Raw genomic sequence first — 13,514 nt, forward strand, 5'->3', positions numbered from 1 at the left:
AAATTTTCATTCATTCAATCATTCATTTCATTTCCCCCACCCCATAAAACATAGGTCAATTGCAATTAGATTTTTTCCCCTTTTAACCAAGTAATGTTAAATTTTTTTGAATTGGTTAACGATCCATAAAAACAGAGGCAGATCATACTTTCCCATCCAATAAATTCTAATTTGGTGAGAAATTCTGAATAAGCCAAAATCTTATTTTGAACACTTTGAACATTAGCAGGTCATTTCCACCAGGCTTTATCTTAATTACACCTGTAATCTGTGGATTCAGTGTGGCTATTTACAGTTTTTACATACATGAACACTTATTTTGTTCATCTTCAGTTCAATGTAAATGACATAGATTGATGCAAATGTCATAAATGATATAAACTGCATGTGTCATCATATTTGTGCTATGTATATTCCTGCAATAGACTTTCTGAAGTAAGACGCGCCATCCCCAATTACTCCATTAAAATGAGATTTCAGTGTATCACATACTTGTTAAAAGTGCCTCTCCTCATTTATAAGGGTGAAAAGAAAACTAAAACCTTTGACATTGTACTTTTACAAACAAGATTTCAAATCTGGAAAGAGGAAAGCAGCAATAAGGTTTTGTACCTCTTCTAGGTTATGTGTAATTTATTTCTATTTAGTTTTGTGTAGCTTAGGTCACTGAGGGGAAACTTCTCTCTAGGCTGTTATTGTTAAAATATTATGCAAAGAATTCACAATTAAATGGCTATAGAACTGACAGGACCTTCATGCTATTTATTACAGCTTTCGGTCTACAACTAGTTTTAAAGCTGCACAGCAAGACACAGTTATCAAAAGCAGCCATCATTTTTCACAACTTGCTTTACACTTTAATTACATTACACACACACATATACAACCAAATATAAATATTCACAAAACTCCTTTAAGAAGTTATAATTTCTGTGTCTGAATTACTGTTTCCATTTTTGAAGCATGCTTACTCTTCTAGGAAATAAATTGCTATTCAAATCGATAATTTCAGCTTGATTTCTATACTACCTATGGAAGACAGTTTCACATTGGGGATCCTAAGAAGATAAAAATTTGCATAATTAAAGTAGACATACCCATCTCCACCATAATATATTTAAGAGGCAAAAACATTTATTACGTTTTTATGTCCCAGAAATGCCCACAGATGGTTTTCTTTGAAGAAAGACTTAGGCACAATAAAGTTCTTACTTACAAACTTCCTGTTCTGCTTCTAAAGTAGAGCACGGTCAGCTGGGAATTTTTACACTGAAGCACCTACAGTTTGCCTTGGAGAGCTATATACCCTGTAATTTAGTGTTTTAATATGTGGTGACTTATTCATGAAGGAAATACGTATTGTTCTTCTAATCTCTGTTGGATTAGATAGAAACCAAAAAATTAATCACTATTCTACCCAGCTCTTTTTTAAAATTTATTCATCCTATTTCTTCTGGTTTTTTTCTTTCCAAAAACACTATAAATGATTTAAAGCAGTAAAAACACCACATTAAAACCCAGAATCAAAAGATGAATCACACTTAAAAAAAAAGTTTCCCAACAAACTTTTATAGTTTTGGAATTTTTCCACCCTAGCTTTAGTGTTTGGCCAAAAATAACCATAACAACAACCAAAGAGAGGAATTTTACTATGGAGTACAGAAGTTCTGGAATTTCCTGTTCATTTTTAGAAAAATAGAAATCCCCCCAAAAAGCTATTCCGGCCTATGGTTGCTCCTTGCTCATTCAATTCATTGTGAGCTACAGGTAGTCCTTGTTTATCAACCATTTGAAAACAATATAAAAGTAACTTTATGATATATTCTTGCATGGGAGGAGGGAGGGGAGAGATGCAACCAAGTCTTTAGAATCCATGGAAATACTTGTTTTCCCACCAAGGTAATGACCTCCTTACCTTCGATTGGTGAAGTCTTCAATCTCTTACAAATATTATGCACTCCCCCATAGGTATCATTTATTCGGGTCACTGCCTCCGAACTGCGAAGCTCCATAAGATTCCGTAAGTCCATAACGGAGCAGCCAAAGTCCCCTTCATAGCTGCCTTCTGCCACAGAGTTCCCAGGATGATGATCTGCTGAGTTATTTGTCATCTTGACAACAAGGGAGTGGGTTCAGTGAGGAAACAGGCCAGAAAAAGTTGTGTGCTCCTTTTCACCTCTAGATCTGTTTCCTCTACTAAGAGCAGGCAATGAAACTTTTGGAGCTCCACATGAAATGCAGTCCAGTGTTTGGTAGGGTATTAGACACAACTCCTCAGGGAGGAAAAAGGATCTAGTGCAAGATTGTAAGACTGAAGATCCAGCACTTCCTTCTCTTGCTCCTTAGGTGATACTAGTGAAACTAGCCAAGTTCAACTTCTTCTGATGAAGGTGTAAACAAGATGCACATGTTACTGTGGAAGCAACCTTAGCAACAACCAGCAGGCATCTCCCAGAGAGAGAAATGGGTTCCCTGGATACCGTCTTCAACCAAAACTGCAAGACAAGGATTTGAAGCAAAAATTATAGTTAATAAGAGGCCCAAGAGGCCAGCTAATGTGCACATGGGTGCAGCAGATGTAAAAGCAAGCATAAGCATCAGAACGGGGAATGAAATTGCTGGGAAGCTAGCAATGTTTAAAGAACAAACTGGTGGAAAATGCAGGCTTCTAAATCGACCACTTAAAGGGCTTTTATTAAAGTAACCATGGGAGACATTCCTTAATAGTTAACCCCTATTTAGTCAAGTGTTATCCTTTTACCCATATGAAGAATTGCAACTGCAGCTTTTATTTCAGTTTAAAATACAATCCAAAATATTAAATATTCTAACAAAAGCCTGTGCCAGCATATGTAAGATAATGTTTCATATTACATGCAGAAGATACTTTTATTTTAATTCATTTAATGATGGATAAATCACATTTTAAGTCAATCCATTTAGTCTTTGTCTCCTCCATGATGGATGCGATCTTAAATTCATCTGCACCCTTAACACATGATTTTTAAACAGCGCTCACCAAGAACTTGAGGCTATTTGCATCGAAAAGACCCATTTTTCTCAAAGCCAGTTTGCACCCCAATACAAATAATAGGGAATGGTTCCATTAGGATAATAGTACAACTGAGAAAGATAAGCCACCCCCACTGACATACCCACCTGTAATTCTCCTGAAAGTTATCAACTCCCCTACAAGTAGCTGCTATTTGAATTTTAAAAATCTACACCTTAAATTGTAAGGTGTAAATTGTAAGGTGTAAAGTGTATTTACATTTTCACTAACCTATTTCCCTAAGTTGTACAATATCACTACTGCCATACAGAGGTTGGACAGAAGTGGGTAAAGAGGCTTTCTAACTAACGTTAAATATTTTCTTCCAACAAAGAAGCAATTCTCTCTAGAATTTTTATAAATAAATCATCCTTAAGATTAAGTCCAATTTATGGTTAAATTGACCTGGGCTCTCTGACTCATGCATTATATAATAATTTTCTATTTTGCTATCACATGTCTCTTCCTCTCTGAATTTTTGTTCCAAACAAAACACTTTATTTATTAGAGACAGATTTACATCTGATCCATTGATATGAAGGCTTGGCAACATAATTATCCTAATGTTCACTACAGGACTACAGTAGATTTCCAGGTCAAGAATGGTAAAGATTAACTTTTTACTATGCAAGCTGCTCATCTTAAGTTTCCCGCGTACCAAGAACACCAATATTTTCCAGCCAGGAATCGGTTTTAATTTTTTCACAGAAGCACATTCACAGGTAGAATATCATAACAGTAATAACACTGTTAGGGCAATTTGGGGAAAATTTTCTGGAAGACTCCAATAAGCATGTTAAACTTATTCTAGCGCATTTCTAGTTAGAAGATAGCAAGAAAATTGCACCACCCCAAATCAGGGATCTTGCTGTTGGATTTAGATGGCTCCATTTTTGATGGGTTCTGAGGGCTGTTGAGTTCCCAACAGAAACCCTGTAAGTTTCTTGTCTTTGCTGCTGACTTCTAACATCCATCTTTTTGAAGTGTGTGTACAGTATTTGTGTGGGTAATCCGACTTTCTTCTTTCAAACCTGCAAATTTCTGGAGCTATCTATAAACTACACAACAGCACTTTCCTTGAAATCAAGCATCATTATGATTCTTAGGATGAACTTTGCATTAAAACAGAGAATGAAAATGACAACTTCTGCAGCCTTCTGAATTAAAGAAAATATACTGTTATCTAGATACAGTCTGTTATTTGCTATTTTGAACCAGACAAAGGGACATAGCAGAAGCTAATAACCAGGTTCTACTATGTACCAGAGCATCCAATAGTGCAAATGACAATATGCCTAAGAAAATCGCCAGTTGCAATAGGATAGAAATAGGAAAAGTATAACAGATGGATGTTGGTGGAATCCGGAGGGATAATAAGGAAGTTTTCAAAGGACACCCTGTTTTGCTCCCTAGTCTCATCCTCCTCCAGCTTTGATAACAAGGCAAGGATTGCTAGCAACCCTGTTCCTGCGTCCAGAATTCTGAGCTTAGTGGAAGTTATATAACAGTAAAGCTTGTGAGTCAATGCATTTCATGCACTCAATAGAAAAGGACCCATCTATAACACTCCATCTGTTTGCAGGAATCTGCTCATATTGTAGGGCTAACTATTGGCCAAATCTGAAGTACGAATGGAGATGAATAAATAGAATAAATAGAAATAAGGTTCCCTTGGCCATTTGGACTAGTGGACATATTAGAACTTAGGAAAATAAACAGAGGCTACTCTTGCAAAATAAGAGTAGTTTGGCCATTCAGAAACTGGCAATCAGCATGGAGCTGACCAAATACAACAATGGCTAACTTGAAGGCAAAGAGTTGAGGAATGAGTTCTGTCTCCAGCACTCAATTGACTTATTACCTTCAAATTTATTTTTGTGCTGGGTGGGAGGGCAGACAGGCAGGCTTCCAAACAAAGTATTGGTTTGCAAATAGCCCTCCATTTTTCCTAAGGGAAAATATTCTTATTTTAAAAAACAATTCTAAACCCGTTTTTTAAAATAAAAATAGTGCTGGGTGCTGTCATTTTGCTGCTTTGTGGTGTGAGAGTTTATTTAAAAATATTAAAACAACTTTAAAAAATTTAAAGGCAAATAGGACAAAGAACAATCACACCCGTAGAGTCCACTTTGGAAGCTTCCAGATGTTTTGACTTATGAAATATTTGCAAATTGTATTTGTGGTTCATACATGTATTTAATTAGAACACTGCATGGAAAGGAATTTTAATTTTCTTTCATTGTATTTTGTCGAATGAGAAACAACTCCTCCTCCAATATACGGAAAGTACTTATCCTTTCTCTTGTGCCATGATTCTGATCTGAGTTGTACTTTGAGTTGAGACTATTTATTATTGAAAATATGCATTCCATTAACTATATCCGTTCTGCCAACCTAGCAGTTTGAAAGCACATAAAAAATGCAAGTAGAAAAATAGGGACCACCTTTGGTGGGAAAGTAACAGGGTTCCATGTGCCTTTGACGTTTAGTCATGCCAGCCACATGACCACGGAGAGGTCTTCGGACAGAGCTGGCTCTTTGATTTTGAAACGGAGATGAACACTGCTCCCTAGAGTCGGGAATGACTAGCTATATTTGAATGAACAATTGCTTTAGAATAAAATGGAGCTTCCCAAATGTTCTTGGCTCACGGCATCACTAGCAGTTTCCAAACTGTGTACTGTGGTCCCTATGGCACCCTTGCACAAAGCTTGGGAACCATGAGAATAAGAAAATAGTCATGACCAGGAAAAGAAAGATGTAATAAAAAGCACAGAAAAAGGCCCGGAAGCTTGCTTATTTGGGATTCAGGTTCCAGCAATGCACACAAATTGTGTTTCTTCCACTTCTATGGATTCTGTACTTCATGATCCTCAGCTAATACATCCCAATCTCTAAATCTGGGTTTTAGATCAATACCACTGATGGAGAAAGAGCAAAGAATGATACAGAAGTGCTATATTGCAAGGTAGGGCTCCTTGGGAATAGCAACATTCCCAAGATTTGGCACTGGCATGGATGCTAATAAGTCCAGACTGAATTCAGGACGAGTTTAGCTGACAGGAACATAAAAGCATACACAGTAAGTTAATTTATTTACTACAATTTTTCTGACAGCTAGACATGTGTTTTGCCCTGGAGCTTTCAACTTTATTTTGCTTATTTGGATTTATTGATCCCTACCTGGGCATTAACCATGCTTTTTGTCCCTTTAGATATACACCTTGATTCTTGATTTACACATTGGGCTGGATCACTTTTTAGCCTAGTGATCCTTTAGTCAAACTGAATTCTGTTCACTTAATCTTTGCTATCTAACTATCTCCCCTGCCCTCAGAACAGAAATCTAGAGCACGGATATGAAAATAATATTTGGGGGTTTCCCCCTTCTGATTATAAAGTCCCATGTTTCCCCAAAAATAAGACAGGGTCTTATTTTCTTTTGAAACCCCCCCCCCAAAATAAGGGCTTGGCCTTATCAGGGGGTCTTATTATTTTGGAGGTGTAGGAGGCGGTGAGCATGGGACTGGATGTTCCGTCGCTGCCGTCGTCTCTCCTTCCTGTTCTTCGCACCCAGCCGAACGGCCCAACACTCCCATCCCACCCCACCCCAATGGCAACAGCTGCTTCCCTTCCCCACCATCTCTTTATCAAGAGGGGTGGCAGGTTGGGAAGAAGCGAGATGCGTGGAGCGAAACGTGGCTCCCCTTGCTGTCTCTTCTCCCCCGCTCACCGGGCACAACAGGGCTCCTGCCCCTCACTTAGCCACCTGCCCTCTTTAGGGATGCAATTTGGGGGTGGCAGGTGGGGCGGGCAAGAAGCGGGACGCAGGTCTTATTTTTCAAGCTCCATCGCTTTCCTCGCAATTGTGTCCAAGGAAATACGCTGTAAAAGAAAACCTTCTCACAAGTTCAATCAAACTTCTCGAACTCACAAAAAAGTTTTCTTTTACAGCGTGTTTCCCTGGACACAACGGCGAGGAAAGTGATGGAGCTTGAAAGGTAAAACCTGAGTCCCGCTTCTCACCTGCCCCACCCCCAAATTGCATCCCTAAAGGGGGCAGGTGGCTAAGCAAGGGGCAGGAGCCCTGCCATGCCCGGCAAGGGGGGGGGGAGAGAAGAGATGGCAAGAGGAGCCACGTCTCGCTCCACTCTCTCGCTTCTCCCCTGCCCCACCTGCCACCACTCTCGATAAAGAGACGGCGGGGAAGGGAAGCAGCCAGGTGGTCACAATCTGGTTGAGAGGTGAGAGGTAGCAAAGACTTTACAACAGCAGTGAAAACAGTCACACTTACGACTGTTGCAGCATCTCTATGGTCACAAGATCAAAATTCGGATGTTTGGCAACTTATTTCCGATGGTTGTAGTGTCCTGGGGTCATGTGATCACCTTTTGGAACCTTCTGACAAGCAAAGTCAATGGAGAAACCAGAGTCACCTAACTGTTTTACTAACTCAACAACTGCACTGATTCACTTAACAACTGTGGCAAGGAAGGTCATAAAGTGGGGCAAAATTCACTTAAGAAATGTCTCACTTAGCCACAGAAGTTTGGGGCTCGATTGTGGTTGTAAGTCGAGGACTACATGCATCTCTTGGCTACTATGTCGTGGTCATCTGATTTGTGGAGATGCAGCCAGTGGGTAAGTTTAGTTATGGGTATTTGAACGGAAGCTGTAAACTACCTTAAGAACATAACATGAGGAGAGGAGACAAGAAGCCAGAGCTTCCATGGAAGGAACTATCACTGGGGAAGGAAATTCCCTGCTTAGTGTAATTGATTCCTTTCAATTATACTTTCAATTACATATGTTAAGCCTGGCCCAACCTGATCACTTTAAAGGTTTTGCATTCTTTAGGTCAATCAGTCAATCAACCCTTTAAAAATGTGGCTGCAGAAATTAGAGTTCCTAATTGGGAAATAATTTTTGGACTTGAAGCCACCCTTTGAACTGTCTCAGCTGCAGGAGGATGCTGAGATATAGGCAGAGGCAGGCAAACATGTATTCAAGAAATGGACAGTAGGCTCTTCTCAGATTACATTAAGTTGCTACAAAGAGTAATGGCTAATTGTACCCATGTATCTACACTAAATACGCAGTAGCTTTTCAATTTCAAACCTGACCAAACGGGATGCTAGCGAAGTAGGTGGTTAGGGATACCTTATGTACTGTATAGTAATGCTTAGGATAAACAGAGAATAAGCAAGAATAAAAGAGATAGCAAGGGATAAAGGTGGCAACTTGGTTTTGAGAATGTGTTAAAAAGTCAAGAGATCTTGAGGCTGCAGAAACTGGAGGAACAGGGAGAAAAAGTAACAGGTACTATCTTCTCTGCCTACTCAGAAAAGCTTTCCTGACCTATCCTGTCCTGTCGTTAATTGCGAAGTCATGTCTGACCCATTGCTACTCCATGGACAACATTCCTCCAGGCCTTCCTGTCCTCTACATCCCCCGGAGTCCATTTAAGCTCACATCAACTGCTTCAGTGACTCCATCCAACCACTCATTCTCTGTTGTCCCATTCTTATTTTGCCCTCAATCTTTCCCAGCATTAGGCTCTTCTCCAGTGAGTCCTTCCTTCTCATTGGGTGGCCAAAGTATTTGAGTTTCATCTTCAGGATCTGGCTTTCTAAAGAGCTGTCAGGGTTGACTGACTGTGATAGGAAACCTTAATAGTTGCTTGACAGATAAACTCACCAAATACAATTCTACGCTCAGGAAAATGTTGTACTGAGAAAAACTTCACCAGATGAATTGCTGCCTCAGCTGGCATTTGCTGAATTGCTGCCTCACTGGTGTAGGCATGGAGGAGGAAATCATAACAGCATACAATGCGTCAAATAAAAGCATCCCTGAACATTATTTCACCCTATGATGAAAGCGGTAACCAAGAAAGCATGAGTACTGAAAAATTGCTACAGCAATTGAGAATTCTATACTTACAACTGTATTTTTGAGATATGTCATTGAAGTGCTCAATTTGTCTTCATCAAATCTCTCTTTCCTGACCTGTCTGCATTACTCTTTCATCTTCAAAAAGGATTCATTCCCTACCAGCAGGACATTCTCTATTTCCTGATCCAAATTGCTCTTGGACAGGTTCCAAGTATGGAGATGGAGAGTTTACGTGTATGGAGTAAGCAAAAGAGGTAATAGATGAAGAAGCCATGGAGCAGATTTTATTTAATACAGGAGCTGGAGTAACAATTGCACATTCATTTGTGATTAATAACATGTAGTCCTGAACTATGTCACAGGAGTAGCAAATACTCATCTATGTGCAAAGGCACTAAAGCTCTCCGTAGTTTAGAAGCTAAGAAGCCAGATCCAATTAAATTAGCCCCTGTTGTTTAACAGCTTGTTGGGGGCAGCGGTGAGAGATTGTATTTTTCTTTTCCTATTTTTTCTTCTTTAATAGTAAATAACATCTTTTGAAAAGACTTCAGAGGTTGGGGGGGGGAGCTCCTAATTAATATTGTGATGATGGAGTCCATAATTACCCCTTGAGGAGCCTGCAGGGTACCAATCATTAACTTCCCATTCCAAGCAGCAAGATGCTTTTCTTGTTCCGAAGTAGAGCTCCAGGGATTCCTGGCCACAGGTTGAAAGAAGAGAGATTAAAAACAAAATCTCTCCAGGGGAAGAAAATATTATCCACTTCAGTTTGATTTTAGAAATGGTCTTCTAAACTAGCATGCCAATGTTTAAGATCAGCTGTCAGAAAGGAACCCCGAGAGACGGAAAGGAAGAGAAGAAAACTGCAGAAAGGGTTCCCCAAAGGACCATTACGGGAGGATTTCCGTTATTTTTCTATGACCTTATCATCAGGTCACAGAATTTGTCTTGTATCTTTAAACAGAGCCAGAAAGCTGCAAAGAAGCAACAGTGCTTCTCAAACAAGCCCTTCATCTAAGAATACTTATGTCCCTAAGGGGGCCCTAAGCGCTTGAGAACCTTGCTCTTAACATACGTTCATTAGAGAAAAGAGATATTGTAGAGGAGCCATAGTAGTCTATGGTAACCAATCATCAGAAAGTAGCACCTTTTCAGACATTATTACAAACATCAGAAGGTAGTGCCTTTGCAGAGATTATAATAATTATTATTATAAAATAAAAATTTAAATAAAAATTGATTTAAAAATAAAAAAATCAGATTTTAAAAATTTAAATCAGATTTTTTTTAATCAAATTTATTCTAATAAAATGATTTTGGAATAAAAATCTATCTAAAGATAGTTTTCTATTTATCGGTAAGGTACATTAATAATTTAGTTTATTCGGCATGAAATTGAGCTTAGTTATGTAGCATGAGCTGTATATTCTGCAATATTTACATTTTTGATAAAACTCATTCAATGAATCCAAGCTCTGCAAGAGATAACATGTAACATGTTCACACTGGTGCAATAGGACTGGGTGTTGTTAATATGATTTATTGGGTTAGGAATTTTCTGTCTTCACTGTGAGTTGTATTGTGTTGGGGGGGTGCACTGAGGGAGCTCAACCAATCTCATTGTACGTATGCTGTGCAGTGACAATTATTATTAACATGCACTGCATTGATGCATTCACACAATTTCACAGTAACCATGAAATTAATCATAAAACAAAGTTCAGGAATATTCCTTTATCCCATTGTTTTGCAAATCTATGTACATTAGAAACTGTATGATTGTTTGAAGAGAAATGTATCTGTACCACCAGGCTCTAAGTGTGAGGAGGAAGGGCAAGCAGTAAAAATGAAAGTGAAACCTTCTAAGCAGCTTATAAATATAATATTAAATAGCACCTGGGATTTCAGATCCATCATGGCAGTGTCTGTTAGCAGGCATCCACTCACCTTGTTGTGTCACTGCCGTATGACCAGCCATCCCATTAAAGTGAATGGGACTGTTGGAGCGTCAACAGCGGGTCAGAGGAGCCGCTGCTGAGGGATAGAGATGACAGTTGCTCTTTAAAAATTATAATTTAAACCGAGTTGATTTAAAGCAAGCTTTTTACTGGTGATTTAAATCGTGATTTAAATAGACTTGATTGAAATCAAATCCACTCTGATTATTAGGCATGAGCTTTTGTGAATACACCTGTTTCCTCAAATGCATGGAATTGCTAAACCTTTATAGAATTTAAAATGAGTTGTGATGAAGGGGAAAGGGAGGGGAAGTTGGAATAGTTATGGAGATGCAGGTTTCATGTCAGACAGATTACAAGTATTTTATCAATTAGCAATTATACTTGTTGAGAGTCCTGAAATAGCCTGAAACCTCTTAATGTACTGTGTATGAGTTCAGCAATTTCTTGTACAATTATGTTGTTAAAGTTTTTTTTTCAAAATGGATATTTTGAGATCTGTAATGGACATGCTACGGTATTACTTTGCCCTTGTTTTAAATCTTCCTGATCTCAAACTTCTGTGCAAAGTTTAGTCTATCTGTCCTATGTAGAATCCAGAGGGCCTTTGCTTGAACATGACGACATACGTCATGTTAAAGAAGTAACATGTGAAAATGCCTCAAAACATATATATGTAGTAGTTGAGATGTATGGTGGTGGTGGTGTAAATGTGAGGGAAGTAGACATCGGGGTTTCTTACAGACTCTCTGGTTCCCATATTAGCATCCTGTTGTTTGTTACTTGTGAAAATCTGCTTCTGGTGTCTGTATCCAAGTATGGGTATAACGCTAAATGCCTAAGAAAGTGCAGTGTCCAGTAATGGGCCATAGTTTAATAATGTCTTTTAATGGTGTGACAATTAGTGGTGTTTTGTTCTGTTTCTGTGGTTTCTTTTAATCGGTAATTCGCAATAACTGATCTGGTTCTATTGATTTGTCTATTGACCTAGCTGGGTGGGGAGCTGAAACTGCTTGTTCTATCCATCCTATCAGATCCAAGAGTAGAGGCATCTTGTGGGTTGCATCTGCTAAGGAATTCCATCTGAATTAGAAATCTTTTCTGATATGACACCTGCCATTTGGAACATCATCAAGGTAAGGTTAGCCCTAATCCTTCCTGACTTTCTGGAAATCCCTTAAAATGTTTTGGTGACCAAAACACAAGGTACCAGATACACACACTACTATTAACACTTGCCAATTTCTGCATAATTTGAATGTCAAGAAGATTTTTACTTTCTTGAAATCACTTTTTAAAAATCTTAAATATACATCCTGACTAGTAAGTTTATAGAATATGGTGCAGAAATACATAACACACAAACATCCATACAAAGGGAGACATAACTGCATTTCATAATGAATCCCTGGTCATCACACATTGAGTAATTTTGAATCCTATAGAAGAAAAACAAACTTGCAATTGCATTAAGTTGAAGTAATATATGGGCTGGAATCCAGGGTTTTTTAGGTTTAAAAGGTTAGCACACTCATTCAACATATCAGGCAGAAACTATCTGAAGCACAGGAAACAGGCATTGCAATGGAATGAGGAACACACAAGAATAGTAGAACTTAAGAAATTGTGGAGTCAGGCAACACAGAAACCAAATCGCATCAAGTAAATAGTTATATTACCATCAGAAAATGCATAAATATTTACAGCCCCTCACTTCTTCTGGATGTCCATGTGCTTGTTCAAATTGCTGGCAGGCACTGTCTTGAAACAGCCATGTCTTTAAAAAGCAGGAGGGAAAAGAGAGAGGAGTGCCCTATAATCTAATAGTAAATTCTTTCCAGTGGAAATTCACCCAGATTTCTTCTGTAATAGCTTGCTAGCTTCTGGGATCAGTAGTTCAACTCATCCATGTATAGGAATGAAATGATGACCTTGCAACTTTAGCTTAAGGGTACAATTGTATATGTTTATTGGTATTATTTTTTTGTCATATGACTTCTACCTTGAGTTTGGGTTGTTGTTTTTTAACATGTAATTAGATATTTACTAAAAGTGGAATAAAGGAGAAATTATTATAGTGAAAGGAGGTTAAGAACAATGGGAAACCTTAAGAGGTAAAGACTACTCTGTAAAGGAAATTCAATCTTGCAGTCTGTTTTAACTTGAATCCTCTAAAGCAGGAGTATCAAACTCATGTCATCACAGCAGCATCATGCTATGTATCGGGACTTTTCCCCCCTTTGCTGAACTGGGCATGGGCGTGACTCATCCGGGCGTGGGCTGGGAGTTTGACAGCCCTGCTCTAAAGGTACCTAGCACAGTTCTGGATCCTCTGAGAAGCAGCTGTCATTGGAGGCAAAGAAGTATCATCCCAAATTGTAAAATATATATTCTTTATATTCACAATGCATCAGGTTGAGTTTGTGGCACTCTGGTTTCTGAAAACATCAGGTACAGCAGGTGACCCAAAAGTCACTCCACCTGAATCTTTGGAAAACCATAGCTAGCAAAACTGACCCTAAGGTGGGCAATCTTTCTTAATCCTTAGGCACCCTCATACAATAGCAGATGATATTTCAGCATTCTCATTATGAAACAAGATCTCAAAA

The 13,514-nt window shown here is 38.6% G+C and overlaps 1 protein-coding gene across 8 annotated transcripts in view; it reads right to left on the reverse strand.

Annotated features, from left to right (window-relative positions):
* Positions 1-13,514, reverse strand: part of ATP2B4 (ATPase plasma membrane Ca2+ transporting 4) — a 170,170-nt gene that overhangs the window by 74,701 nt on the left and 81,955 nt on the right. For all 8 annotated transcript variants that reach the window (XM_087889512.1, XM_060687277.2, XM_060687282.2 and 5 more), the window contains exon 2: positions 1,916-2,495. In XM_087889512.1, coding sequence (XP_087745638.1) covers positions 1,916-2,111 — 196 coding nt within the window. In that variant the 5' untranslated portion in view covers positions 2,112-2,495. The remainder of the gene's footprint in view (positions 1-1,915; positions 2,496-13,514) is intronic.

This window comes from Pantherophis guttatus, chromosome 3 (genome assembly GCF_059756535.1).
Source record: "Pantherophis guttatus breed Tessera chromosome 3, ASM5975653v1, whole genome shotgun sequence".
In the NCBI taxonomy this organism is placed as follows: domain Eukaryota; kingdom Metazoa; phylum Chordata; class Lepidosauria; order Squamata; family Colubridae; genus Pantherophis; species Pantherophis guttatus.